The 27710-nt window shown below is 49.6% G+C and overlaps 8 protein-coding genes across 8 annotated transcripts; 2 read left to right on the top strand and 6 right to left on the bottom strand.

Annotated features, from left to right (window-relative positions):
- Window positions 1–528: 528 nt before the first annotated feature.
- On the bottom strand, window positions 529–1482 carry KY384_001734 (uncharacterized protein; the record flags this gene model as incomplete). Its single annotated transcript, XM_044810262.1, has 3 exons — window positions 529–552; window positions 691–924; window positions 1177–1482. The coding sequence occupies 3 exons, from the start codon at window positions 1480–1482 to the stop codon at window positions 529–531; spliced, it is 564 nt and encodes a 187-aa protein (XP_044673274.1).
- A 7879-nt stretch (window positions 1483–9361) lies between these two features.
- On the bottom strand, window positions 9362–10243 carry KY384_001733 (uncharacterized protein; the record flags this gene model as incomplete). Its single annotated transcript, XM_044810261.1, has 2 exons — window positions 9362–9375; window positions 9664–10243. The coding sequence occupies 2 exons, from the start codon at window positions 10241–10243 to the stop codon at window positions 9362–9364; spliced, it is 594 nt and encodes a 197-aa protein (XP_044673273.1).
- Window positions 10244–11067: 824 nt separating this feature from the next.
- Window positions 11068–12075, bottom strand: KY384_001732 (uncharacterized protein; the record flags this gene model as incomplete). Its single annotated transcript, XM_044810260.1, has 2 exons — window positions 11068–11825; window positions 11883–12075. 2 exons carry the CDS (start codon window positions 12073–12075, stop codon window positions 11068–11070), a joined length of 951 nt encoding a protein of 316 aa, XP_044673272.1.
- Window positions 12076–13023: 948 nt separating this feature from the next.
- Window positions 13024–13437, bottom strand: KY384_001731 (uncharacterized protein; the record flags this gene model as incomplete). Its single annotated transcript, XM_044810259.1, has 2 exons — window positions 13024–13083; window positions 13111–13437. 2 exons carry the CDS (start codon window positions 13435–13437, stop codon window positions 13024–13026), a joined length of 387 nt encoding a protein of 128 aa, XP_044673271.1.
- A 4967-nt stretch (window positions 13438–18404) lies between these two features.
- On the bottom strand, window positions 18405–20019 carry KY384_001730 (uncharacterized protein; the record flags this gene model as incomplete). The annotated part of the gene is made up of 3 exons (XM_044810258.1): window positions 18405–18907; window positions 19137–19499; window positions 19857–20019. 3 exons carry the CDS (start codon window positions 20017–20019, stop codon window positions 18405–18407), a joined length of 1029 nt encoding a protein of 342 aa, XP_044673270.1.
- A 712-nt stretch (window positions 20020–20731) lies between these two features.
- Window positions 20732–22183, bottom strand: KY384_001729 (uncharacterized protein; the record flags this gene model as incomplete). The annotated part of the gene is made up of 2 exons (XM_044810257.1): window positions 20732–22017; window positions 22102–22183. The coding sequence occupies 2 exons, from the start codon at window positions 22181–22183 to the stop codon at window positions 20732–20734; spliced, it is 1368 nt and encodes a 455-aa protein (XP_044673269.1).
- Window positions 22184–23165: 982 nt separating this feature from the next.
- KY384_001728 (uncharacterized protein) lies at window positions 23166–23765 on the top strand (the record flags this gene model as incomplete). The annotated part of the gene is made up of 1 exon (XM_044810256.1): window positions 23166–23765. The coding sequence occupies one exon, from the start codon at window positions 23166–23168 to the stop codon at window positions 23763–23765; it is 600 nt and encodes a 199-aa protein (XP_044673268.1).
- A 2018-nt stretch (window positions 23766–25783) lies between these two features.
- On the top strand, window positions 25784–27708 carry KY384_001727 (uncharacterized protein; the record flags this gene model as incomplete). Its single annotated transcript, XM_044810255.1, has 5 exons — window positions 25784–25948; window positions 26098–26771; window positions 26851–27045; window positions 27081–27306; window positions 27472–27708. The coding sequence occupies 5 exons, from the start codon at window positions 25784–25786 to the stop codon at window positions 27706–27708; spliced, it is 1497 nt and encodes a 498-aa protein (XP_044673267.1).
- Window positions 27709–27710: the final 2 nt, after the last annotated feature.

Genomic DNA, 27710 nt, shown 5'->3' with positions numbered 1-27710 from the left:
GCCCGCATCAGCGTCGTCTGCACAGCCCATTCCCTCCTCCAGCCTTGAAGCATGAACCCCACCTTCTGGCTCATCAACGAAGCGCTACGCACACAAGTCTGGGCGCACAACCCTTACGCACGTACTTCCGACTCCCCTCCCTTCGGACCCTCGCCCGCTGGCACACCGACTTCATTTTCCGTAGCTGCGCCTACAGGAGAGGGGCTATTAGCTGCTTTCCGTGTGGTTTCGAGCGATATATATATACAGTGGTTTATGATAGAGCAGGCGCTGTCGCAGTCGATATTCCCGATTGCTATGGGGGCGGGGAAGAGGGGGTTCATTGTTAGTGCATTTTAAGTCGTTGATGGGGTTCAAAGAGATCGATCGTTTATGAAGTTGACGTTTTCGGGGAGGAGGGGGGGAGCTTTTGGCTGGCGGTAATGGGACTCTTGATGATAGTTAACTTTAGTTGAGTCTGAGGGAGTAAAGATGGATTTCAGTTGCGAGAAAGCTACGTCATTAGGTAGGAATGAACGCCATGAGTAATCATTTATCTACCTCATAGTCCGCCTATGCATTACCTAGAACCTACCCGGCGTCACCATAATTGCCCAACCCTTTACAGCGAGAACCCAAGTATCAAATTCTATAGTCAGGCGCAGCTGACGGCGTGACTCCACCACTAGAGGGGCCGCCGTCAGCCATTACATTCTGTGCGACTCCAGCATTTAAGGATTCGCTATCGACCGCTCCATTCGGTACAGCTCCAGAACTCGGTGGTTTGTCGCCAGCAATCCCACTTGCCGTCACTCCAGCAATCGAAGAGGTGCCATCAACCGTACCGCTCCCTGTAAGACCAGCAGTTGAGAAGCTGCCACCCATAACGGCACTCAGATTTTCCACAACCGCTTTCTTCGCAGCAGCTTTGTAGTCTTCGAGGCTCTGATTCTCACTAGCAACGTCTCGTCAGCCTTGTATCTTGATCAAAAGTATCTGCCCAAAGAGAAGCAGGACGAGACCTACGGCGGGTTGATCACCATCGCCATCCCCTCATTACAATGATCCCGCATCGAGCAGTAAAGCCACATCGGCTTCTCATCCTTCAATTCGATAACGAATGTCCTGTTCTGTCCACCAAAATCATTTTATCGTCAGTAAAAGGGACCTGCAAACGACAACTTCGCACAAGCTTACCGCAACCGCAGCTGCGCTCGTGAATTCCACTGGTCCGGACGATATTCCATCCCCGCCCTCTAGCGGAACGCAAGGCTGCTCGAACGTACTGCGCACCACACTGTGGATCTCAGGGTGGAAGTGGAAGACGAGCTTGTCGCCGGCATGAGCGCCTGTCTTTGTGTCGGGGGTGAAGGTGTGGGGCTTTTCGCCCACGTGGATGTTGATTAGTTGGGTGTTGGTGGAGCGGTGATGGTGGCTTTTGCCATTGTGGGAGGCGGAGGTGAGAGCAAGGATTGCTGGTAGAATGAGGAAGAAGAAAAGCATGTCGATGAGGAGTCTCTGATTGCTGGCTTTGAAAAAGTGGGAATTGAGGCGATGACTCGAAGGTTGTGAGAATCTAATCGATTGAGAAGGTTTTGAGAAATCGAACTTAAGGGGAGGATATCAGGTGCTTTTTAATTGTCGGTATGAAACAAGGGGGGGCTCTGTACGACTTCATCTCCACATCTCGAAAGAAAACGAAAGGCCATGCGTTCTTGTGACAGCTGCGGGTAGGCGTTCCAGTGCCGCGCAGGCTTCGACCTTATTGGACTAAGAAGGTATTCACTCGCTGAGGTGTGGTTTGAACTTCATCATTCAGGCCCCCTTCTGTCGCTTTGATTGGTCGAGTGATCGGAGGCTGCGGAACAAAGCCTTGAAGTCGTACAGCGCCATATCAAGTCAGGGTGTTCTGCACGATTCTTCAAGATGGTCATCTTCGACTACGCTTATCACATTATCGACAATTTTCCTAACCCAATCAAGCCCATTCTGCAAGTTCTAGTCATTGTACGACCCGAGCATCACCAAATTTCAGTCTTTGTCAAAGTAGCAGTCTAAATGCCGGGCCGACAATGTCACTTTGATTGGTGATCTGTTCTCGACTCCATAGCTCTCATGACCTGCGCCTTGGATGCTGCTCAGGGTCAACACCGTAGCCACTTCTGTCCTGACCGTGGAATTTTGAAGGGCATCCCTGATGTGACCTCAAGCAAAGTATGTCAGAGCCCCCAACGAGACATATGTCCATAAGCATTGGGGGTCGGCAGGTATACACCGCATCTCATGCTATGAGCTTTCCATGATTTCATTAGTCCCCTACTAAGCCATACCGCCACATCAGCTATCCATCTCTTTGAGGATGGTAGCCAAAGTTTGATCCTTTCAGAGCACGATCGCGTCATATCAGTGACCCGCAAGCTCAACCCCTTGAGACAAGTAGAATTTACTTTCTCATCCGTTCTATCTGCATATTCCCATCTGAGTAGACTGAATTGCGCAACACTACCCTTTAAGCCCTGTGCAAGGCTTCTGAACCGTACTTTGTGCGATACAATACGTTAAAAGGTAGAAATGACATACGAGATGGTCGCTCGCATGAGCTTGGAGTTCATTTTGGCTCGAACGTTGAGCTTTTCTTGCGTACTTACATGTCATAGGCACTAGGCCTGAGACGTCGCCCGGCAGGCTGACTGAGGACTATTTTAGGAAGGAATAATTCCGCCGCGAGGACAGCGAGGAGTATTAGTAATGTAGATCTAGCCGTGGAATTCCGATGGAATGGAGACGATAGGCTAGAAAGTCATTCAAACCTGCTGAGGGGGAAAGCGAACAGGATTGGGGAACGCAATACTTTGTAGTATCTCGCCTGGAATGATGGTAAGTCGATGATTCATTATGGATTACAATGGATAAGAGGAGTGCGCTTCGTAGCGGCCGCAAGTACGTATTTCAGTGTCACAGCGCCACGACTAGCTTTACGGTTGACAAGAATCGCAAGACACAAAGCTCTCATCTACGTTTGTTTCAAAGCAAGACATAAAGCTCTCATTTCGCGCAGGGGCTGAAAGGTCCTATGCGCGATGTCTCACGCGAATCTCAGATCTCTATACTACATTTCAGCGGAAGCCATGATTCTCTTAGGAGTGGATTCTTCACGCCGTGGTTTGGTTAAGGATTTTGGGCGTAGTGCACTTTTAGATTGCTATAGCTGGAGTGGTTGATATCACCTTGAGGATGGTGACGCTGCGTATGCGTAACAGATCGAATTCGGTCGCAGATCAAAGTGTGAGTTGCTACGGATGAGTAACGATGGTGGTATTTTAGCCTCAAAACGGTCCCGTGTTCCTTCTCATCTGAGTATGCACGATGGATATGTACTGTGAATGTTTTAGGCCCCGTCATGTTGGAAAGCCTGGAGATATGTTCAAGGCTTGTAGCGATTGCTTACAGAAGTGGTGCAGCAACCATATTCAATGAGAAGACCATTCTTCTGCCAAATGACCCAGCAAAGCAAATACAGCCAGCCTTCCGTTCCTGCCCCCCGCCCCCATTATTTCCCACAACGCCCTAAGTCCCTTCCAACAAGACCCTCTCACCGAACTAACCCACAACCTCTCCTCAACCTTCCCACCCTTCTCCCCCCCCTCCCACCGTCCAAAACAAGCTTCACCACCATCGCGATCCCATCCCTCGTCAAATCCCGGAAGTAAAACGTGATCAGCCCTTCAATACCCATATCTGAGTTGAAAACGTCGATTTTCTGACGCACGCCCTTCTTCGGGAGCGAGATATCGGTCGCAGGTGGCTAGATGGATGATTTTGGGTTGGTTGAGGGTGAAGGGGATGGGGAGGATGGAAGGGATGGGAGGAATGGTGGGGCGGCTGCGCGAGGAAAGGAACCAGCCTAATATCTGTGGTGATATGTCAGTGTTGTGTCGTCGTTCGGTTTTTGTGTTTAGGCGTTGTGGTGGGTGGGATGTGGGAATGAGAATTGTGTGGAGGAGATGGGAAAGGGGGTGCGGGGGTGCATACGCTGAGGAAACCGAACGGCTCGAAGTGGAATTTTAAGGCACCTTCTGCCGCTGTGAGACATAGGTATTTTGGTTTGACTGCGGTCTGGTTGTAGGAAGTGACGTGTTGGGGGATATGGGTGTAGTGAGCGCCGCAGATACTAGGCAGAGGAGTAGGAAGGTGGAAGGAGTGTGGAGTGGCATGATCGAATGTTCCTGGGGGAGTAAGTAGATCATCCGAGACCGACAGTGAACATGAATGTATGCAAAGTTGAAGAGCCGAATTCATGACAATTCTGATATGTAGTTGGGCTAGGTTTAATTATTCGTTGGTGTGCAAGACATTGTGTGTTGGTCATGACACCAAGGATTCCGCCACGCGCCAAAGGGCAGCAGATAGATCCCAGTGCGTTCTGTAGTAGATTGACACACGTTGCTTCGACTACTGTTGTAGTATGAGTCCAGAAAATGAAGGTCTCAAAAGTAAAATTAATAATAAAACATCCATAGTCAACATCATTGCTTTCGTAGTAAGCGTTGACTTTATGCTCCTCATTCTAATCCTTTCGCGTAGCATATACACAACGATTTGAGGGCAGCTAGACGGTAGTGAGGTTGCGTAATGCTGAGTTTCCACCATCACTGAAGAGGTTTCTCGGAGCAAGAGGATCTCGAGCCGACATAATCAGAGTCGTTTATTGAAGGAATCAAGTTAAGGCTCACTCATTTCAAAGCAAGACTTCAACTTATCAAATAGCACTCTTACGATGAAAGTTCGAAGCCTCGAAGTCATCTTTCAAGCTAGACTGCGTACCCTTTCGTGCACGGCTTGGTGACTAATGTCGGACAACCGACCCTCATGTCAATTAGTTCTGAGTCGTTTTCGCTTTCCTTCGACGTCGAGTCTTCCACAGTGGAAATGACAAATACTTCCATACGACCTGTCGTATTCGATGATATCGCGACAAGGTTGTGGAAGGGATGGTGGGTGGGTTAGCGACGTGAGGTTGTGGGGATAAGTCTGCACGATCATTACATATTACGGCCGTTGGGGTAATTAATTTCTCCCGCCACTGACGGATGCTCATCGAATTATTCAAGTCTCAAGTCATAACGTGGGTATTGTACACATCGACCATCACGTGCGATCTCTACTTTCTTCCCCTACCGCAGACTTTCGTGCTTCTCATTAAGCATTCCCTCCCCTCTTCTCCTCTAGCAAAATCACCTCTCACGAAGCATCCGGACACGTCGGACTCCCCGGATAAGTGGGTCCATAACTATCCGTACAGCACTGAAACTCGACTTCCGCATCAGCGCCCGAGCTACTCCCCTGCTGGGTCGCCGGGTACTCATTCGTATAACTATGCCATCCCTTGACTCCATCGTCCGCGACCGCGTCAACGCACCCCTGCTTTCCCAGAGTGTCTTGCTTGGTGTAGTAGAAATTCTTGCGCCCTGTAACGCGCCAACTGTATTGGTAGTCCATTAGGCCCCAGGTAATGTTCTCAGAGCTGCCGGTGTTGGAGGGGCAGATTGTGTTGACGCCGACGGAGGTGCCGGTCGTTTGGGTTATGCTGAAGGAGGCGTCGAGGGAGAGGCCGCCGGTGAGGATTTCGGTGAAGTCGTTGGTGCTGGTCGATGTAAGCGTATGAAGCAAAGGTGCTTGCCTTATGTGGGAAAGTTGGGAAACGGGTACTTACGCTTCAAGGTCAAGCCCGCCCTGTATTTGCTTAGAGAGTGAAACGAAATACGAATCCGTGAAACTCGCGCCGCCTATTCAGTCAAAGGTATTTTAGTGACTATCTCCATAATGGAAGATATTGGGAGGGATACTCACCACCATTTGGGTTCGCCCGCGTCCTTGCCCCAGAGACCAGCTTGGGTCCACTCCTGAATTTTGTAACGCTATCAACCTCCAGATCCGGCGCTGTGCAATAGCCCGCTGAGTATGGGTGGTCTGGGGCTGGCAGAGGATTAGGTAGGCCGCAGCCGACTATCAGTGAGATGAGTGAAAGAGAGAGCAGCATGATGATTTAATTGGGCCTGTACGATCTAAATCTGCAATCGAATAGTGAGAGTTGGGCGTGGGGAATCGCGACTCTTTAAGAATGTTATATGGAGGTGATGCTAGGCTTTCTGCGAGAGGCCTCGTGGTAAAGCTTGATACTTGACTGGACATCTGCTCGACTCCACTGACCTCATGGTCTTTGATGGGGGAACGCTATTGTGCGCCATATGTTTCACAAGGCACGATCCGGTGGCGGGTGGCCGTCGATCAGGTTCTCGCGCACGTGTATGCTTTGGGGCCGGATCAGGCCGTGCTCTGGTCCCATAGTGATGTTTCGGCAAAGAGAAATCCTATATAACCGTTTCGGCGACGGCAAAACGATAACCAAGTGATAGCCAGCGCAACCAAGAGACCTCCTTCATTGTGAAGATACATCGTCGTTGAGATTGCAAGAACTCGCTACTGTGCATCATCAATATGTTGATAGATGCTTACCTCCAGCCGTACCGTGTGTTAAAGTTTGAAAAAGACTTGAGCCGCCAGCCGTGTCTGTAGGTGAAACGACGTTAGGGCCACTACGAAGGGCACAGTCACAAAAGTGGCGCAGAGATGGGGGCCGCTACCCAGCGCGTTTGACCAAACTTGTGCTAGAGGGTATTCTACGCCCCTTGCCCTAGATCGTAGACCCCAATTGATTGATTGAGATTGCGGGTGATAGCGATTTGATTTGCTCTTTGAAGTTCCTGGGTTATACCTCAAACTAAACGCCTCGAATGGCGATGGAGATGGCTCGTTTGGTTGACGTCATGAGGCCAGACTCTACCGGTCGAGTAAGCTAAGTGATTGTGTCACTCGTGGGATGGTCTTTGGACCGGCTTCCCTCGAGTGCGCGAAGCTGACAACGCGGCCCCTGCGAGTGAGTGGCCCTTCCTTCCTGTTAGACTTTTCTCGAACTGCGAGTTCCTTAAAGGAGGAACAATTGCACTTGCCTGCTCGGATCTTGCTATGACAGCTGAGGGGACGAAACGAAACTATATGAGAGTTCTTTGCTTATATTATGTAAAGATTGAGAATCATCTAGATGCCTACGTTTCTTGCTTTTCTCACTTACATTTATGTAGTGGCTTCAATGCCTATATTATTGAGAAATAGATGGGATATCATGCCCTAGGTGTAATGCAACAAGAATGATTCACTCCGTGGAAAGCTGGCTATATCAATTATTAAAGCGATTTGAGCATCCAAGTGCATATGCACGAGTTTATAGGCTGCATGTGAAACTCACCTTTTGGGATAGTTTGTACGACCTTGTTCCCCATGTATGTTAAAGCAGTAAAAAGATCTGCGGAGATCTGCCACCGCACAGTTGAATTCATAGCACAGCCTCCGTACCTATGGTACTGGAGATCTGCTAGCCTCGGATTTTTGGCATCAGTCGGTAAGTGGATCACTAAGTCTTAAGACGCTGTTGGCGAAGCGTCTCATGCCAAGGTCCTACATTGCATGGTATATCGCAGAATGTCAATCAAAAGCTACGTCGCATTGCTGTGAGCGGCGAATTCCAAGCTTATTCAATGCCACGACGACATCCACGGTCGTGAGTTTCGAGGATTGCAAGTTCTGCGTTGGTTTCGAAACTCGTGCGTTTCAAGATCTGTAGCACCTGGTCAGTGAAGCAATGACAGAAGACCGCTCTTTCGTACATTGAAAGTCACTCTGCGTTTTATGAATGCAGGATTAGGAGGATCGTAGAGAAGTCATGTGGTCTGTTGGAAATGCAAAGCCTGATACAGCATGCCGTACGTCCACACACACTCTTGTGCTTCAAGTTCCACAGGTGACTTATTAGTCACTCGTCCTGAAGAAAAGAGCGCTGAAGCTCGAGTAGGTTACCCACTCTCACTTACGATAGTAAGACATCGATCCCGTGGATTCATTGCAGCGATATGAGACCGCTTCGATTCGTTGTGCTGTGCTACCTTCGCTGATTGAGTTACTGGACCTGTACTACCTTTTTCGATCGAATGGTCAAACCCGTTGTATTGTGTGACCTGTTTCAAATGAGTTATCATAGATGTCTCTGCTTGGTAAATAAGTCTTCGGGACCTTAATGTTCATGCGAGCATGTGCATAGGTCGTCCTCGAAAGTCTATAAAGCTGACCCTCAATACTATACCATGTTTCTCTTTTTCTACCAGCAACTCAACAACACAAATCAAGAATCTCTTCACGAAGACTGATCTATAAGCAACAGCCCTGAACATAGATTCAAGAGTGACATCTTCCCATCGAAAATAAATGTCGTTCCGTGAACATCTCCAACAAAAACCTCGACGTGATGTCTTGAGCAACCTCGACGTCAAAGAAATCGCAGCAGGACGTGGAAGACTCCCTACACTTGCAACCAAAGTGAGGAACATCACTGACGAGACTATCAAACACCGAATCTTTGAAAATTCACGCAAGTCGCCGACGACCGCCCCACGATTCAACTAACCCTAGACGAGCCCCAATACCGTGTAGACCAAGAGAATGACTACATCTTCATGTGTGATGACACAGATGACAATACAACGGTCCAAGATGTCGATTACGACAACGCATCACAAGGCTGAAGTTCGTGATAAAGCATAGATCATGTCTGGGCACTCAACATGAAATAGCGAAGACGTAAAATGTAAACAAGCAACTGAAGAATCAATCTTTAAAATCAATCTGAGTTACGGGGGCATGTGTGATAGTACAATAGCAGAAAAGGATCAAAAACTACCATTGCCAAAAATCAATCAAATTTGCACTCTCTGTCTGTGGTATTAATGTGCTTCGCAACTTATCGAAAATCGATCAAACCATGAACAATAGCTAAAGACTTCTGGTAAGCTGCGATGTTGTCATAGGTGCTGATCACAACGTCCTTTTTTTTTATTTCGAAGCCTCTGCTCTCTACTAAGGGGATTCGAACTATATGACATACCAGCGAAGAGAGAGCGTTGCGAACGTCTGCACCTATGGAAAGCCTCCTGTATCAGCTGTGAAGGCTCACAGAGACGCAAGAAGCAAGAAAAAGAGACGTGTGCAGCTCTGGGTCAACAGGGATTCGAATCTGAATGATGGGTCAAATTCTTGCTGAATCCGCCCGATTTTGAGATAGAGTGACTCCTGCGCATATAAATTGCCGTCATGTGGCCACCGTCGTGGAACATGTCAGTTAAGCACGGCAGATATTCAACAATGTGCACAGATTGAGAAGATTTCATGTCTTTCGCCATCATAATTTTCAAAGCTAACACTGCCTCAGAATATTTTCGAGATGTCAACTTTAGGCTATATTACAGGCGCTGTGACTGCTCAGAACGCCGGCTTACGATATCGGATCTGTGACTGTTATACTTGGTGCAGTCTGATTCCATACAATATGCTTCGAAGCCAAGAGCGGTACTCCCACATTAAACTGTTCGGCTTTAGGGTCCTCACCTAGTCGCGACTTGCACATAGTATCGGGTGGATTCGAAGAAGAAAGACTGCTGCCTGGGATACTGACGACTTTCGACCCTCTGACAGCATCTCCGAAGGTAAATTCAAAGTCAGGAAGCTTCGTGTTGCATGGAAACCTCCAACTTCCATCTTCTTTTGATGATCCAGTGACTTGCTCAAAGTACTTACTACCGACGCCTGGAGGAACAATCATAGATGCCCCGCCTGTATCGAAGAGTACCCGTGAGGGTTTGGTGCTGAACACTTTGCCTCCGGAGCCGAATTGTACGTGGTCTGCAAACCATGCAGTCGCTTTGCCTGTGTCCTTGTTCAGCACAATCGGAATTGTCGTTGCTGTATCCAGACCATGAGCAGCTTCATCCATGGATCCGAGAGTTATCCAGCTAGAGCTATCACTTGTATATTTCAAGTTTGTTGTGAAGATCACATCTGGCAAACATTGCGAGAAAGTGCATTGGGCATCGGGTTTGATCGAATTCGATGTCTGAAATGCAAGCCCAAGCATACCATCAAATCGTTTTTCTGATTTGTGGTTTCCCCATTCCATCAAGTGAGCAACGCCGAACGGCATCTGGGGCACAGTGACGCCTCCAATGGTGACTTCGTCTATCGTGACAGTGCCATTAGCGTGTAGACCACTTCCGTAGCCAATATCGAAAGCTGAACCATCTTTGTTCTTTCCTGTTTTGCTCTTCTTGGGGTCGTAAAGCCGTTGGTTCTGAACAGTGTGAAGTACTTTAGGCGGCATACCTGTACTTGCAATCCACCTTAAATTCGTTAGTATCAGCTGCCTCTTCCACAAGAGTGAAACCTACAAGTCTGAGGATCCCGTATCCATGAGGAGCGTGCACCCTTGTCCTCCAATCAGTGCTTCCACGAACCAATCACTTTTTCCTCTTGTGACGGCTATTCTGCTGCTAGTCTGCTGGCCCCTCTCGCTCAGCAAACTCGGGCTTTCGTGAAGAACGGGTGTGGCCAGCACACACAAAAGATGGATTGTGATGAGGAGGAGAATGTGGGAGCTCATGGTCAGCAGCATGGAAATGTCCAGCTCAACTCGTCCTCCGAATTCGATCTTCCTAAAATCAGCTGCGAGGGAAAAGAGAGAACGACATCATGTCTTCTTATTACTATCTCAGAGCTCAAAACTAGCTTTAGAGTGAACAATTGATGGTTTACAGCTATTCATCTTCAGATGGCCAGACAAAGATTCATTTTCCAGAACTACAAGGCTTGCATGAAGACAATGAAATTCACAACAAACGTCATGAGAGCTGCGCTCGCTGACAACTAAGTAATCTAAAATTAGCTCCTCAGTTACTGCCCAGGTGCACTTTAAGTGTAGTTACTTTTGTGGGCTATTCCCACGGTAAAAATTGACATCCAACAGCTCTCCGGTTTACGCTCTCTGAATGCGTTCTCAGAGCTGCAATGGAAGTTGTGACCTTGTATTATGGGAATAAAATTCACAGGGTACTGATCAGCCGTGACCTGTTCATCAGAGCGCCAACACTCCTCGCCGGCGTGCTTACAAATCACAGCACCATGCCAGAATGCTTGTACGACATTCCATCACTTTGCCTTTCTCAACTTGCCGCCAATCATCGGTGAGTCACTGACATTGATAACAAAGTCTGCTTCCTTCCAATTTCCTTGGTCACCGAACTGCGCCTTATACGACTGCACCATCTCATAGAACCCTTGGACCGCCCGGCTCCATTTGATGCCATCTCTGAGAGCAGTGAACTTTACGGTCAACCCTTCGTCGATGCTGGTGTATGTAAAGCTCCAATATTGGGAAAGCGGGTCCGCGGGTCGAGGATTCTGCGCGGCCAGCACGAGCGATGCTTCATACAGCGTGAAGATCACCTTCAACTTGTCCAGGTCGTCGCCGACGTTGTTGAGTGTAGTCTTCACCAATTTGCGGTTGAGGAACTCTAAACGGCATTCGTTCGCACTATGACATGCGTAGCCGACTATTGGATTAGGAGTCAGGTGGGTCTCGTCAGAACCACTATCGCGCGCGATGTTCCCTGGGGCACTACGCAGATCCGCCTTGGTGGACCTTTGAGCGACAGTGCTAACGACGTTTTCACTCCCAGTGGTGAAATGTTCATCTGCCGCGTAGGTAATGTTCCCAATGTCATTTCGAGCTGGTAGCTGGAGGAGGCACGACCCACGTGGCATGGTCTCTCCCTGCGGACCAGCAGCATCGCGGATACTTTTCGCACAAGCATAAATACCCCAAAGCGCAACCTTCGTCGTCAAAGCGCCTTCTTTCCCTGCTATTGGCGTGACATCTATATAAGTGCCACATCCCAGCCAGCAATCTGATAGTTGGGCATCATATGGTTTCTCGGCATACCCAGTGATACCGTATAAGGTACTCACGTATGTGTTGAGAACATCAAGTCGTTGGCCCTCGCGAGGCTCGAAGGCTATCTTGAAAGCTCTTGGGATGATCTGTCTTGGATCGGAGACGCCCGATCCCGCGGTCTCGATAGGAGGGATTGCATAGACCGCGAAAAAAAGGAGAGGTGTAATTAATAAGAAATGTAGACTTTGGACGAGCTTGAACATCCTGTCAACCTTTTCCCGACACTCGATGGATAGGATTTTGCTTCTTTGAGTGGTAGATTGACTACGGGACCTTTCTTTTCATATAGCAGATCATAAACATCGACGACCACTTCGCTATAAGTCTAGAACTCTTCCAGGTACTTGGTTCTCTCAACACTGCATCGCGCGTGTAGGAAAGTGCTTCAAAATAGAGATGTAGCAGCTGTGTCTCAAATGAGCGAAGCGCTTGAAGTCACTTTTTGCGAGCAACGGAATCTCTGCAGCGCGACTGATCTAGAAACCTGATGGTCCTGGGATGTTATTAATATCCCACATATTTGCAAGAAGCTCTAATCATAGCACAAAAGGGAGGGATAGCCCAATCCCGGGCTTTATTCGCGTTTGACTCGCGAGCAGAAGATGGCGCATAGGCGCTAGTCGTCCAACCTTGCGCAAGAGCTAGACTAAGCACCTCACGACTAATGCGACCCTCTGGATATAGGTCGTCAGAGAATGGAAGTTGAGATACAAATTGAGAAGAATAGATAGTCTTCATAGATTCGTCTGGGTCTCGAAACTGAGTTGGAAGTCTCCTGTACTGACTGTAATAACTTGTTTCCATCCTCCTCAAGGTTGGGTTCAAATCATCACAACCCTCATAGCATACAGGACGCCTTCAAAAGGTGCATGAGGCAAAGATACTCCTTGGTCATTCTACTTGCTTTAATCTTTGTGGTGTTTTGGTAAGTATGCGTGTAAAGATTGTGCCAATGGTAGCAATACATGAAGAGGAAACGATACACAGCTAAAACAAATCTCAAACCTCAGTACTCGAAAGAGCGACATGTCACACCACAAAATCTTCCCGCCAATGAAACTTTTTAGAGAGCGGTTACATTACTCGTATCACGTTACCAAATTGTGTCCGGCCTTAAACATCATCTGTTTTGACCAGCTCCACTCACCAGCTCACGGCACCGGCCCAGGCGTATAATTCATATCAGGTTGCACCGCCACTCCATTGATCAACTGAGCGTCTGAATAGCTCGGATATACAATCAATCCATTTTCCACCACACTCAAGGTCGAGAAGCCAAATCCGAACTGATTACTCCACGACGATCCGATGACGAAGGAGCCGCATGCTACGTTGCTGTAGGTAGCATGCGAGGCTGGTGCGCCGGAGGCGCTGTACTGGCAGGTAGTGGGAGCGGAGCCGTCGTTCTTGTTGATGCTGAATGAGAATGCGCATGTGGTGTCTGCGGAGTCACAGGTGCGCGTGAAAGAGGCTATGGTCCAGCTATCTCTTTTGGTGAGGGACAAAGGCGAGCCGAAGATGGGTGCCGCGAGGGCGGAGAGAGCGAGCAGAGACTTGAGCTGCATGGTGGTGGGTCGATTTAGAGACCAGATACTTGTGATCGAGGGCAATTTAGCTTAGAAAGGCAGGCCTTTAAGGAAGTTCGTGAATGTGTAGGAAGCGGTGTTGCTATGAGAAAATTGCTAGGTGAGGACTAGGTCCTTTAAGTATCTGCTTCAAGGCCAACAAGGTACAGCAGCAAGGAGCCACAAACCCGTCAGCACAAAGCCCATGACGTTGCGTACGGCCGAGACACGAGATCAAATGCCAGGAATGTGGCCGTTCCAGCACCACCATTCTCATTGGGGTCCATCAGCTGCTTTCAGCTGGCATCTCTTACGCAAGACCGATGGTCTCCATTCTCGTGTCAGACCCGATGTTGAGGCTGAGGGTGTAGCCAAGGAAGTAAGAAATTCAATGCCAAGGAATAGCCGTAACCGCCCCGGACTTTAAACCCCGGAGATATCCCCCCGCACCTAATCTTACGGATCACGGGTGTGGCGTTGCCCCGCACATGTCACCCCAACACGAGGCTTGGCAAGAATCTGATCCGATTTCGGCTTTTTCCTTTCACATCATCTTACACCCTGCGTCATAGCCACTTCGGTGAATGTCGCCTGTTTCGGTGCCCTTTGTTCTCAGCAAGATGCTCCTTGCTTCTATGTCTGTCCAGCTGATCGACTTCGTATCTAGCCTTCAACCTTCTCGTACGACCTTTTCCTTGATTATGACTGAGCGATCGTTCAAGGAAGCACAAAGCCCGAAGTCGCGACCAACAAAGTGAAGCATCGCGAGTCACTTTCTATTCTAAAACATTATTTATTTTGCTTTCTAGCCATGGTTGTAGTAATATGTTTACCACTTCTTAACTTTTACATAATTCATTTCGCATTCTTCATACTTTCAATGTAAAGCGAGACGTATGTGCCACAGAGAATATGCGCTGCTAAAGAATGGACTTTGATTCCGGAAGGCTTGTGTTCTTCTTAGTCGCTCTGAACTCAAATCAAATGGATTTCGGAATAGAGCTCAATCCCTCCGATGATAATATGATAATCCTTTGTCTCAAATAGCTTACAATCAATCAACCGCACCCTCAGCTCCTGAGACAGATACACATAATTGATGGATGGACCTTCTAGGGCTGTGCCAGCAATGATGAAACCATCAGCGAACCCTATGGTGGGCCTAATCCCTAATCAAATGCACAGAAAGAATTAACTATCTGAGCAGATGAAAGATCCGACGGCTTCCACACTCTCGCATATTGCCCTATTGATCATGTAAGTTTACAATCTCGGCTCTTAGGACACCTAGTGTTCCGTGCAGATGGTACGTGCAGCGATTAACGTTCGAGGCTGTGTGACCCGTGTCGTAGCGGCTCAGATTCATTTCATACATATTTGAGACGTCCGCAGCACTACCAGAGTTCAGTTCATTTTCCAATCAGAAGACGCAACGCAATGGATTACAATCTTGGGAACACAGCGAGCCCGTAAAATACCTTTGACCATCACGCCAGCCCAAGTGTGTTTTCAGTTCCCGCCATCGCTCAGAGGCATGTTTTCAACCTATGGAAATAACCTCATATCTTGACGTTATCTCACAGCTTACCAAACCAGCTTCCAGTTTCGAACATCACATGATGAAATTCAATGGTATGCCAATGGCGTAATCCATAGATGTCAGTCTCCGATAACGTATCACGCCTATCAATTTCGTTAAGCAGCTCAGTATTGACAACCAGCCGTTTCTGAAGATTCTGGCGCAATTCGCTCCACAACTATTCAGAGCTCCACCAAGCAATCTGAACTGTATTATACCGCCACTTGTCCCGCTGAATCTTTCATTCTTTCGTGCGTTCATAAGTTCCGACTAGCTGTCGAAATCCAAGGTTTCGATGCATAGGTGCGGCACTCAAGAAAGATTCCCTATTATCACTATCCCGCGCTCCTAATTCTAAGGGTGAGCACAGCCGTCGGTGATCTTGATGATACATCCATTGTCTGCTGAGCATCCTCAGGGTTCCTAAGCAAGGCTTAGTCTCGCCCTCAAGAGCTACTTCAAATTTCTTTCAGTATTTGATCGTACGTGGTAGCACACCGTCGGCATAGGAAGCCTATCCAATACTTAGCTGCCAACCTTTGTATCTTACTATTTTATAGCTTTATTCTCGCGAACCACGCCTATACTCTAGGCAAACGTCAAATCATCGGTGCGTTTCATCCTCTCACTAATTGAGACAGCCAGCTCCACTTTGCGAATTGGTAAAAGGAAAGAAGGAGCTCCATCAGAATGTGGAACTCGAAACCGGCCGTCTTTGCAGCCATGAGACATACGACGATACATGGATCTGGTTCTAGGACAAAGGGATAGCTTATATGCTTCCAGATGGTGACGTATGCAGTGTGTCCGATCGTAGAAGTCTCATAACCGCACTGCAGCATCTCTAATTTCATTCAGCCTAGGCTCAAACTGTATGTGCCTCACTTTCTGGTGATGCATCAACTTCCGCACTTTACAGTTCGTGCCGAAAGGTAGCAGAACCCTTACTACGTGTCGGCACAACGCCTTTTATCTGCTTAGTAGGCATACATGAGTCAAGATACTTCTACTCAGCGCACGGGAATTACATATATAAGCACTCCCCTTCGTCCTCCTATCCTCTAACAACCCATTCTTCTCCAGTAATCCCAGCTTTCTATCAACCCAACCCACCGCAAGTCTCAAAAAATCCCCAAGATCCACCAAAACCTGCCACTTCGTGAAGAGAGCCATGCCTCACAACCGCCCCCTCCTCATCCTTTCCACCCTCCTCCTCCTAACACGCATCGGCCACCCTCTCGCCCTACCCAACCCCCCTCCCGTTCTACCAGGCGACTATCCCACTGGTCCACCTCCGCCTCCCGTTCTACCAGGCGACTATCCCACCGGCCCTCCCCCCTTCCACCCGTCGCAAATCCTGCCCCTCCACCCGCACCTGCGCCAAAGAACCCGCTCGCAGGCTTACCAGGCGACTACCCCACCGGGCCCCCGCCTGTGGAGCTGGCGGGCGACTATCCCACTGGCCCACCGCCGCATAAGAAGAGGTCGGTGCCTGGTACTAAGGCGGAGGGGGAGGAGGAGGGGGAGGCGGAGGCGGAGGGGGCTTTGTCTGCCAAGCGCGCTGCTCCTCCTCCACCGACTGAGGCGGGCGATCATCCCACTGGTCCGATTCCGGAGGAGTTGGAGGGCGGGGGGCAGCCTAAGCCTGAGGATCCGCCGTTGTATGATGAGAAGGGGCATGTGATTGGGTTTACCTATTGAGTTTAGGATGGAGGAGAGGAGGGGAGGGGGGGGGGGGGGGGGTAGATATAGATATGGTGGGGAGTTGTCAGGCTTCGTGAGTTTGCAGGCTAGAAGGAATGGTGGGGATGAGCTGGGCGGACGTTGGGAGATTACAATCGTTGTTTCAATATTGGTATTTCTTACTTATGGCAGATAGGTACAGTTGATGGGCACGTTAGACTATATGTCTCGAAAGAATTTCAATCTAGTAAAGGTGCATTGGAGTAAGTTTTCAATGTCGCGTGATCGCGACTCCAGTGTGTTCTTTACTTCCCTAGAATTATGAGCGAAATGCTGTTTCTTGATAGCTTCGACGAGATTACGTTTTTCATACCATTACTGTTGTGGAAGTCACAACAACAATTTTCGGCCTGAACGAGTCCTCAAGTAACTTAGACTGAAGAAAATCATGTCATACATCCAAAGAGCATCTAGGCTATATTACCAGCTCTACATAACCAGACAAAAATCCACATCTCCCCCTTCAGACCTCATGCAAAGTGAAACCTGCATTAATACCATCTTCACGCCCGAGGAGGCGCAGTCGTCACACCTTTTTCTTCCTGTCTGGTGCCCCCAATCTCTACAATCTTAAGAACTCAGGCCGCATTCCAGCCCATCATCGTCCCATTTCTTGAGACGAGACTTCACATATCTTACATCATGTGCTCTTCAGCGCACTTCCTACCTTCCGCAAACTTAAGCCGATCCAAATTGTGGAGGGATCTTTAATGCATTAAACTTTGTACGCGGCACAAAGTCTATCAAGTCGTGAAATCTCTATCTGTTTTGTGAACGACGCGAATTTTGTGTGCCCGCCTTATTGACATGCCCTTTTTCTACTGTTGACTCAGATCGAGATCCAGAAGTGCCGTTGTCTGCTGAACCTTCCAAACCGTAAGGCGCTAGAGTGTTACATTGCCCTATCTTGGAGGTTAGGGGGTGAGGTGGGGGGAGCATAGGGGCCTGAGAGGAAGGGGTGGGGTGAGAGTGGACAGGGTACGAGAAGAAGGGGTGTGGACGCTATAGGTGACGTTAATCACGATGAAGGGGAAATAGAGAAGGGAGAGAATAGCACAAGGTGATAGATGGATGCAATCTGAGCAGACGATTTAACGGCAGCCAACTTACGGACTTTGAGTTTTCTTCATGATGGAAGAGATCAGCAAGGAATTAGAAGACCGCAGGCAGTCAAGTAGTGATGCATAATAAACATGTCTCGTCAACAAATATAGAATTTGATGTATGCCAATCTGAACCCTAATTGCCAGATAGCAGCTCTCCTTTCTCGCTATCTACAAATCCCTCTTCACAATCCTCACAGGCGCTCTGTACACATTCTTCCCCCTAACAAAATACCACACGGTCGCAAAAATCATGATCGCCCCAAACATCAAGGCATCCCAATTCATCGTTTCCGGCGCCACGGGCGTCGCGGTTGGGAAAAAGCAAAATAGGAAAAATACCACGAGGAAGACCATCGCGATTCCGTTGATTGCTGTGCCATATCGCCCCAGCGACCAGCGCGACTGAGGCAATGGTTCCCCGCGTAGTCGTTTCCAGAAGATGCACCCGATGCTGAGAATGTAGGAGCCGAGCAGGGCGGAGATGGTAAGGGAGACGATAGCGTTGAGCGCGACGGACGAACCGAGGTTTATGAGCGAGATTACGATGCCGAAGATGAAGGAGACGATGATGGCATTGAGGGGGATCGGGTGGGAGGGGTTGACCTGGTTACGGGGTCAGCTTTGCCGCCGAACAACAGGAAACCGCCGTTCCTCAAAGAAGGCCTATGATCAATGATACGAGCGGTGATTGAGGTGTTAGGAATGTGAGAGCCTACCTTGGACAGGAAGGCCGAGAATGGGAAACCATTATCGCGCGAGAATGCCCAGATCTGGCGAGATGCCGTCGCTATCTCGGCGATGACGGCACAAACAAGGGTGATGATGATGATGGCAACCATGACGTTCGTGCCGGTCTTGCTCTTGGTGATGGTAAAGAGGTGGGAGACGAACGGGAAGGTGCCACCATTCTCGAGGAGAGCGGCGGGGTCGCGAATGGTGAAGCAGAGCGTGAAGACGGTGAGGTAGCCGAGTAGGATGTTGAGAATCACGGACCAGAGGATCGCTTTTGGGAGGTTGGACGAGGCATCTTTGATTTCTTCCGCTACGGTGGTCGTTAGTGGGAAGCAAGTTTTGCAGACATAACAAATCCTTACACATGTGTACGGCGCAATCAAATCCAAGCATAGAGCCTAGAGGTGTTAGTAGACCTATCATCACAGCTGATCCATCACTTTTCCAGCCGCCACCATTGTACAAGTCAACGAGCGCTTCCTTCCCGTTGTTCATAGATGGAGCCATAACGAGCAATGGGATGCATAGAGCAAACACACCAGCCACATGCAGCATCAGCAGTACGACTTGTATGATGGGTAGATGCTTTGCTGTGGCGATATTGAAGACGATGGCAAACGAGACTGCTGCTATGACGAGCAATGTGCCGTGCCATTGCTGAGGAACGTAGTTACTGTTATTCAACTCGATCAGGGCTTGTATGATCGTGCCCGCCGAGAATGACAAGCCGATCACAGAGCCTTGCCATCCTACAGCGATGACCCAGCCTGGTGTGATATGAGCTTCGTCTTCAATGGCCCACGGAGCTTGGTAATCTACCTGTAATGTAGCTGAGATATTTCTGACACCAGGGCGGTGCGTACTCAGACACCCAATGATACTGTCCACCCGCAGTCGGGGACCTGTGCGAATTAGTGTTCATCCGTCACGGTTGGGAGCAGAGTCGAACATTGACGCCATCTCCCCAATACTGAGATAGATGAAGATGCTAGCGATAACCACGATGGTGTAGCCCCAGAAGATACCGCCAGTACCACCGTCAGTCAAGTTGAAGAGCAGGTTTCTTTACCGCATAGGTCAGTGACGGGCGACATTCGGAATTGTCGCTCACAGAGATGACGCACACAAACAGCAACTCCCAAGTCGCAATGAGCACCGCTGCGAATCCCACCATCGGTATGAACTGGAAATTACGCTATGATAGGCATGTCAGTACACCACAATAGCCGTTTAATTTACGACCAAAAGATGTGGGAGACTCGCGCGCAAGACTTGCTTCCTGCCCAAAATCTCCATATCGTGGCGATCTGCATCAGTGCCCATGTATTTCACCGAAACAGCAACCGCGCCTCTCTCCTCTGCTATATCATAGCTCTTCTCATCGCCAACAGTCGGCGCAAGAACATCGCCTTTTTCCATCATGGTGATGGACGTGGAACAGAACAAGCGTATTCGTAATTAGTCTACCAGCCACCCCAAGTCAAGCAAGCAGTCGTCAATTACCCACTGCACGAAAGATGCACGATTTCGCAAAATAACATAACATGCAGGAAGCAACAGCGCAGACGTATCCCTATATATCCCCACAATCTCTCTCTCGGTATAGAATTTCAAGCGGAAATCTCCCCAACGCGCTTCGCAAGCCACATGGTCCCGGCTAGGCTATGACGGGCCTAATGCATCCTGCACAATGTCGTGCGGTCACACACGTCAACCAAGCAAATGCGTGCGGAAAGAACCTCGGGGAGAGGCGAAGGATCGTTGGCGTGGTACTAGCAGAAGGAGGAAGGTCTGTAAGAGAGATATCGTGGGCGGTGAGCGGAGGTCCTTCAGTAGTGGGTCTCTAGAGGGGCGGGGGCTTGGCCTCATTACGGACTTAAGGGCGCTTTCTCCGGGAGGGGGGCGGGGGAGTTTCCGTTTATTGCTTTTCCAATTATGAATTATGACAAGTCCATACTTGCTATTATTCATACTTGCTAATATACCCAGATCCAATCGAATACCTCGCCACTCCCCAGCCAGGTCCCTACAATGCTCCCATATCCCCTCTCCGTCCATCCTCGCAATCATCTCCCGATCGCCGCCGCCTCCCAACGACAGACGATCAAGGTAGTAAAACCCAACCCGACCCAACTCAACCACCCCCATTCCTTTTCCTCTTCCTAGACACCTCCTCCCCCTTCCCCTCCCCCTCCTCCTCCCCAGGCGGCCACTCCCGTCCCTCAAACCTCTCAATCGTCGACCGCTCCGCCGACTCAGGCGCCTCATCAGCCCGTCTAGCGCGTTCCCTCGCCCGTCTTGCATAGCGCGCAAGGCGTCGTCTTTCCTCATTCGCTCGCAATGCGGTCGGGTTCCCGATGAGTTTGGGGTGGATGGTGAAGCGGGTGGGGTTGCCGCGGAACTTGACGGACTGGGAGGAGGAGTCGGTGTTGTGGCATTCTTCTATTTCTGCGTCTGCTGGGTCGGGGAATACTGCTCCTTCGACTGCTGCTTCTGCTACCTCCTCTTCTGGTTCTACTACCCCTTCTTTTTCTTTGGGGATCAGCCAGTACTTTGGGCCTCGACGCGTAGTACCTGGTATAGGGCGGCCTTGGAAGGCTTGGTATGGGACTGGACGGTATGGGATTTTTATGGTAGGGTCGGGGAGGCGGTCATGGTCGAGTTCCGTGTTGCCATCTTCACTTTTCTTCAGACTGCCGTCCTCGTTTCTCCTGCCGAACATTTCTTCCCAATCCTCTGATTCTGTCGAATCGGTGTCTTTTCCGGATGAGGGGTCGTGCTTATCGCTTGGTACAGGTCCGCTTGAACGAGGGCCCTCTTCATCTTCTCCATCAGCATCGTAGCCGTCTTTCATTGCTGTATCTGTATTGCCGCAGTCTTCTGTTGATCGTTGTTTGCGCCTCTCTAAGGCTCTCTCTGGGATGGTTGTCTCTCCTTCTCCGTCGTCAGCATGCCTCGCCTTTTCACGCTTCGGATACTTATCACCACCTTCATTTCCATGTTTCGGCTGAGAGTTGCTTGGCGCAGTGTTTGGAGCGTGCGATTCCGTTTCATCCATTTCCGCGTCTTCTTTCCAGTCTGACCAATGACCGTCGTCATTATCTGCAAAAAATTGTTCGTAAGTATAATTTTCTAAATCTATGGATGCATCGATATTGGGAGCGGTCATAGTGATATTGGTGTCTATCTCGGCCTCATCTGGATTGAAGCCTGGACTCAGTCGATTGGAGTAAACATGGTTGCCAGTTGCAACATTTCCTTCCCGCGAATTCTTGTTGTTCGGGTCACTGTGCGGGGCAACGTCGTTGGTAGGGAAGGAACTAGGAGCCAGATTACTACCCTGTGTTTCTGTTTGCTGGGCTCTCCTATCGGCAAGCCTACAATTTGGGCAGATCCATTTACCTCGAGGTGCTGTGGTGACTCCGACGCAGGAAAGGTGATACCACCTGATGGCGCATTCCTGGTTGTCGCAACTCACAACCGTATCATAGCGATACTGCTTACAGTAGCAAAGATCAAGGTTGTAGGGATTGTCGGGAGGTTGTACAGCGCGTGCTCGGCCCCTACGGCCCCTCCGAGGCGGCATGCTCTGTGACTTGAATATTTCTCTCTTCTTGCGAAAGACTTCGATCAGTAGGGTGGACCTCTACGCCTAAGACTCGTTTTGTAAGTATTTATAACGGCGACTTGCACAAGTGTTCGTAATTGAGGAGAGATAACAAAGCGAGGCCACATTGTATATCTTCACGTGGGCTCATAGTGTTGGCTACCCCGCAATCCAAGTCACAACACATCATCTCGTCCAATGGATTCGATGACACTTCTTTTTGATATGATACCACCAGGAAATGAATCATCAAATGCGAAGGCGACCATGCGAAGTCCGCGCTGAGGATTTGTGGATGCTTCAAAGACTCCATGTCTGCCTGTCAAAAAGCAACATCCTGGCAAGCATATCGGTTCAGCTTCCCACGCGCGTTACAAGTAGGCCTCCTATCTGAAAATGCTTTTCCGCTGTAATGAACAAAGCAACGGTGCTTATTCATTGTTCGAATGCACAATGCTTTACGAGTCAAGTTGGAGAAAACATGACAAAAGTGTCGGGGGGCAACACGTGAAGATGATCTAGTGGCGAGCAATCTCTCGATTTTTGACGACTGTCAGACCATGAAGAGCATTACAAGGCTTCTTTGCGTCGAATTCCACTATCGGTCAAGTCGATCATTTCCCTAAAGTCTGTCACGATAAACTCGAGAAGAAAATTGTGCGAAAGAATCGTTTGCGCGTTCGGATGTCATCGGAAGCTGAAATGCAGCTGCAGTATGTCATTCAAGTCTAACCTTAGTCTCAGTGGAAAGGCTTCGCCTGAAGACCTTCGTGACATGGCTTCACATCAAGCGAACAATCGAAGCGCAGCAATGCGCCTGTATGCAAGGTATTGTCCAAATTGACAGAAAGTCCGACCTGCGTTGAGACAAATACGATAGGCGCAGCCCATGCGCGAGAACTCACAAAATCAGTGATAATCCTGGTTTTATGTCGACTCTTATCATCAGATACAAAACACAATGTTCTCGCCATTCATTGCTTCGATAGCTTTCGCACTCTTCGCGATTCCGGGCTCGACCTTTCCTACAACATTACACCATCGCAGCGCACTCGACAAGCCAACAGCTGCCATTCGCAGCCGCGAAGCTAGGCCAGATGCATCATTGTCAGCGCGGCGAGTGTCCACCGAGTTGATAAGTCCCATTCATAGCCGTCAAACTAGCGATCTCGGCGCTCCAGTTCCAGTCCCGGGAACCGACTTTTTTGTCGAAGTCAGACGTGGCATATATCATGAAACCCTAGACCGGTATGCCATGTCTCGTCTACTGAGCAGTTTCATCACTCATCTTGAGCGTTCTGGAGATCACTCGATGACCGTACCTGAGGTGTGGAAAAGCAATTGGTCCCACCTGGAGGTCGTCTTCCGTCCAGAGAGAACCACGGGTCCTTACTCGTTCAGGTATAGCGGAGCTGCACGTGTCGTCGTTGTGTTGAAGAGGCTCGTTGACGAGGGGCAATTGACTACAAACTTCGAGTTCGTCGTCGGAACTGAGGGGTTTGCTCTTGTGCTGGCGACGGGAGAGCTGGATGCGACCGCTGGTGTTGTTGATGTGGGCTAGGCTACGAGTGCTGAGGCATCTGTGCGTGCTCCAGGCGAAACGGCTGTTTGAGCCGTGAAGCTCACAGAAGCAATGGTGGCAGATGGGTAGTTAGCCCAAAGGTGGGTGGGCCATAGTTAAGTATTGTCAACAAACGGCCTTATCAAAATCCAAGAACAACTCGTCGCGATGACTATCATGCCTCACGAAGCCAGGGAATCACAATTTTCGGTATTACTACCCTCTAGGGCGAATGACACGCTGGGTCCATTGCCAGCAGCGCCATCCCAATTTGTCACGCGTCTGCCAATTCCTCATCTAACCAATTTGCAAGGATTGAGTTTCAAGTATTGAAGACCAGATTCAGCGAGATTTCGACTAGTGGTACTCTCAATTGCAAGGACCTTATTTCTGATCGCAGTATGCTAGGGTAGCACTCTCACTACACGACTAAAGACATATCCAGCAAGACCTATTTCTCAAATCGCAACTTACTCGAGCAGAACAGGATGCCTGCCGTCCATTTACTCCCACTACTGATTGTGTTAGATGGGAACCTCTCTTGAAGAGCTCCAGCAGTTGAGTACCAAAGAATCCCGTGGCCGTCACGTGTCAATACTGACCTTGAAAAGCTGGATATTTGGTGTGGGTACAGCACAGCAACCCTCTTGATATATGCCCTCACTCAGTATTACTTCATGGCGTGACGATGTTCACCCTCTCGTCAATTGGTTCCAGAGGGAAATTTTTATCGACATGTAAACATCAGAATGTAGCAGGGATTGGGCTACACAATCAAACAATCGACTAGAAATCATTTTTTAGATGTAGGAAGACTTTGGTAGCTCATCTATGGAGGAATCTTGACGTGGGCCTTCCTGTCGAGTAAGCCTTCCTTGCGAAGGATTTTGTCAAATTCAAACCAAGAAAACGTGATACTCGCGCGGGAATACTCTGCAGTAAGACGGTACTGTCTACCTGAGAGCATAGCGACCATATTCGTATGGATAATGGGTCAATTCAGTGCTAATAAGGTGCGTAGGAGGATGCTACACTCTGTATTATCAACCAGGGCAGTTGGCCATGCATATCTTGAGACTTAGCCAAGAAGAACGGAAATTGGCCTACAAACACGCACAGAATCTTTGAACCGACGAGAAGAAGCCTCCTGAGTTCTATTTCTCGTCTTTGTTTTGCGGATAAACAGGTCTCGTGCTTCTCGCCATAGGACTTTCGCCGGGCGGCTCAAGAATACCAAATATAGAAGCGAAAGCGCGCCTGGACGAAAGCCTCGCTGCGAGTGCTGCTGATTCTTGCTGCATCATGAGACAACGCTCGTGAACACAGTGTATCGAAGGCTCAATCTTGGTCCAAAGGTATTCAGACCGCTTTGCGCGCTTTAGCTGACAGCCAGCGCAGTACAATGAGACATGCACTCAATTACTCCGGGACATGCGCGAACCACTTCATACTCCGGAAGGATACATAACATTTGCTCGCTGCGATTCATTCCCAACGGCTTAATAGTCCTAGCACACAACATGTTTTTACCTGCTGTTGTTTTGATATTCGTTGTTGCCTTCAATAATCTGGCCTGTGCCTTTCCCACCGGAAACGATGCTGGTAGTAGTATTGATCCAGATGGGTCTTTCAAAACGTAGACTACTTATGGGAGAAGCAGCTCGACCTCGGCTAACAATTGTGCTTGTAGGAACTTAACAGAACCGTTTCCGATACCGGGCACGCAGCTCACATTGGAAATCGTAGTCCCACAAAGAACGTATCCAGAAAGTGCTTCGGACATAGCCACGCTTCTCGAACACTTTGCCTTCGAACTTCTTCGGCGTGGCGAACAACAGATAGTTTATCCAGCGACATGGCTCAACCTTGGCCTCATAGGGGTCGTTAGACCGGTTCCTAGCGGGCATATCAGTTTTCTCGAGGCCTCAAGAGCCATGCTTAGGCTGAGGAATGAAATCACTCGCAGTGGACTAGGGAGCAATTTTGATTTCTTCATCCGTAACTTGTCCGGCTTTACCATGGCAACTGGAAGTGTGAAATCTGCTCTTCAGCCATCTAGCCTGGCGTCGAGGGATACTAAAGCAGCCATCAACTTAACGTCACCAGTCCCAGTCCCGGGCACGCAGCTCATTATAGAAATTTTGTCTCTACCAGAGGCTAAGCCACAGCGTACTGCAAACATAGTCACACTTCTCGAGCATTTTTCCTCACAACTCGCTCGCCATGGTGAGTCGCACATGACCAGGGCGCAGATATGTAAGAGCACTCGCCTTGGTCTTGAAGTAGCGATCCAACCGGACGCGACAGGGGAATATTAATTACTTACGACCAGGCCTCGAAAGCCATAGATGCATTGAGCGAGGAAGTCACTCGCACAAGACTAGCGAGCTCCTTTGAATTCGACATCCAGACGAACTCCGGCATCCTCGTGGCGATTGGGGTTGTCGACTCTGGCATTCAAGCACAGGCCATTGCACCTACCGTCGCCACAAGGGACATGACAGCTTCCAACAACTTGACAGCTCAATTGCCTTCGTTCCCAGTACCGGGGACATCGCTCCACCTCGAAGTCGACTTCGCGATGCAGCATTCCAAAGCGCCGACTCCCAAAATCGCCGAGCTGATCGCCCACTTCATCGCCGATCTTGACGAGTGGGGACGAGCGGAGATGAAACTCCCAGAGGGCATAATCGAAGGTGACTTTGAATTGCGGATTAGACCCAACCCAGGCCCACTCGGATTCCCTGACGCCTCGAAGATCATGGCCGAATTAAGGCGGATAGTACTAGATACACCCATCAAAATCACATTCCACTTCAATGTTTACAACGCCGCTGGCGAACCCGTAGCGACCGGCAACCTCGCCGTTAACGAGGGGGCTAGCGGAAAGCAGGTTGCGAACGTCATGACATCGAGAGATACGGAGCCAGGCCAGGAACTTGCAGCTCCGAAGTCCGACATGATCACCGCCCGTGATACCGCGCCTCCGCCAGGACTTGCAGCAGGGTAAGCACACCCCCCCTTCCCCCTTTCCCCTCTCCCCTCTCACCCCACACCATCTCACCAACACCCCCCACCCCCACAGCAACATCTCCACCCCCGTCCCCGTCCCCGGCAACTCCCTCAACGTCGCCGTCACGATCCCCCCCGACGCAGAACCGCTGGACCCCACACGCATGAGCCAGCTCCTCGGCGGGCTAATCGCGCACCTCACCCACCTCGCCCAGTCCGGCACGCAGGACATGACGGCGCCCGAAATCTGGGTCAAAGGGGATATCCAGTGTGTGTTCAGACCGATAAGACTGAGGGGGTCAGGCCGATTTGGTTTAATGAGGCGATGGGTGTGATGCAGGTTGTTAAGGGCATGGTGGATCAGGGGGTCGTGAGGATGAATTTTGAGTTTGTGGTGAATATTGAGGGGTTTGCGGATGTGGTGGCGAAGGGGGAGTTGGATGTTGGACGGGGGGGAGGAGGTGATGGTGGGGGGGTGGGTCTGGTAGCAGGGACGGAATCGAGCGGTGCTGTTGTTCCTGTTGCTACTGTGTCGGGTATTCCGACCGAATAGTTAGACGACCGATATTTGTACAGTCTATCCGGTTAGGATCGTAAGAACCGTGCCTACGGAATGCATGGTAGAACCAACGAGGAGCTCTGTAGCGCCCTCGATTGCTTTACGTCCGGTAGCAATTTCTGGATTTCTTTTCAGACCCCACTCGCTGAGGAAGGCGTGGCAATGAGGGAGGTGTGGACTGTGGTGGGGAAGAAATTGGGAGTGCCGGTTGAGAGCAAGTCGATGGAGGACGCTACGGAGGCAATGGGGTTTTGGGCAAATATAATTGCTTTGGACAACGCAACATCCAGTGAGAAGACGCAGAAGGAGCTGGGCTGGCATCTGAAGCAGCTCGAGCAGTTGGCAGATCTAGAAGAGAATTATTTCAAGTAGAA

Source organism: Bacidia gigantensis (assembly GCF_019456465.1).
Source record: "Bacidia gigantensis strain McMullin 20006 chromosome Unknown contig_132, whole genome shotgun sequence".
Taxonomy (NCBI): Eukaryota; Fungi; Ascomycota; class Lecanoromycetes; order Lecanorales; family Ramalinaceae; genus Bacidia; species Bacidia gigantensis.
This window is presented reverse-complemented; position numbering and strand designations above follow the sequence as displayed.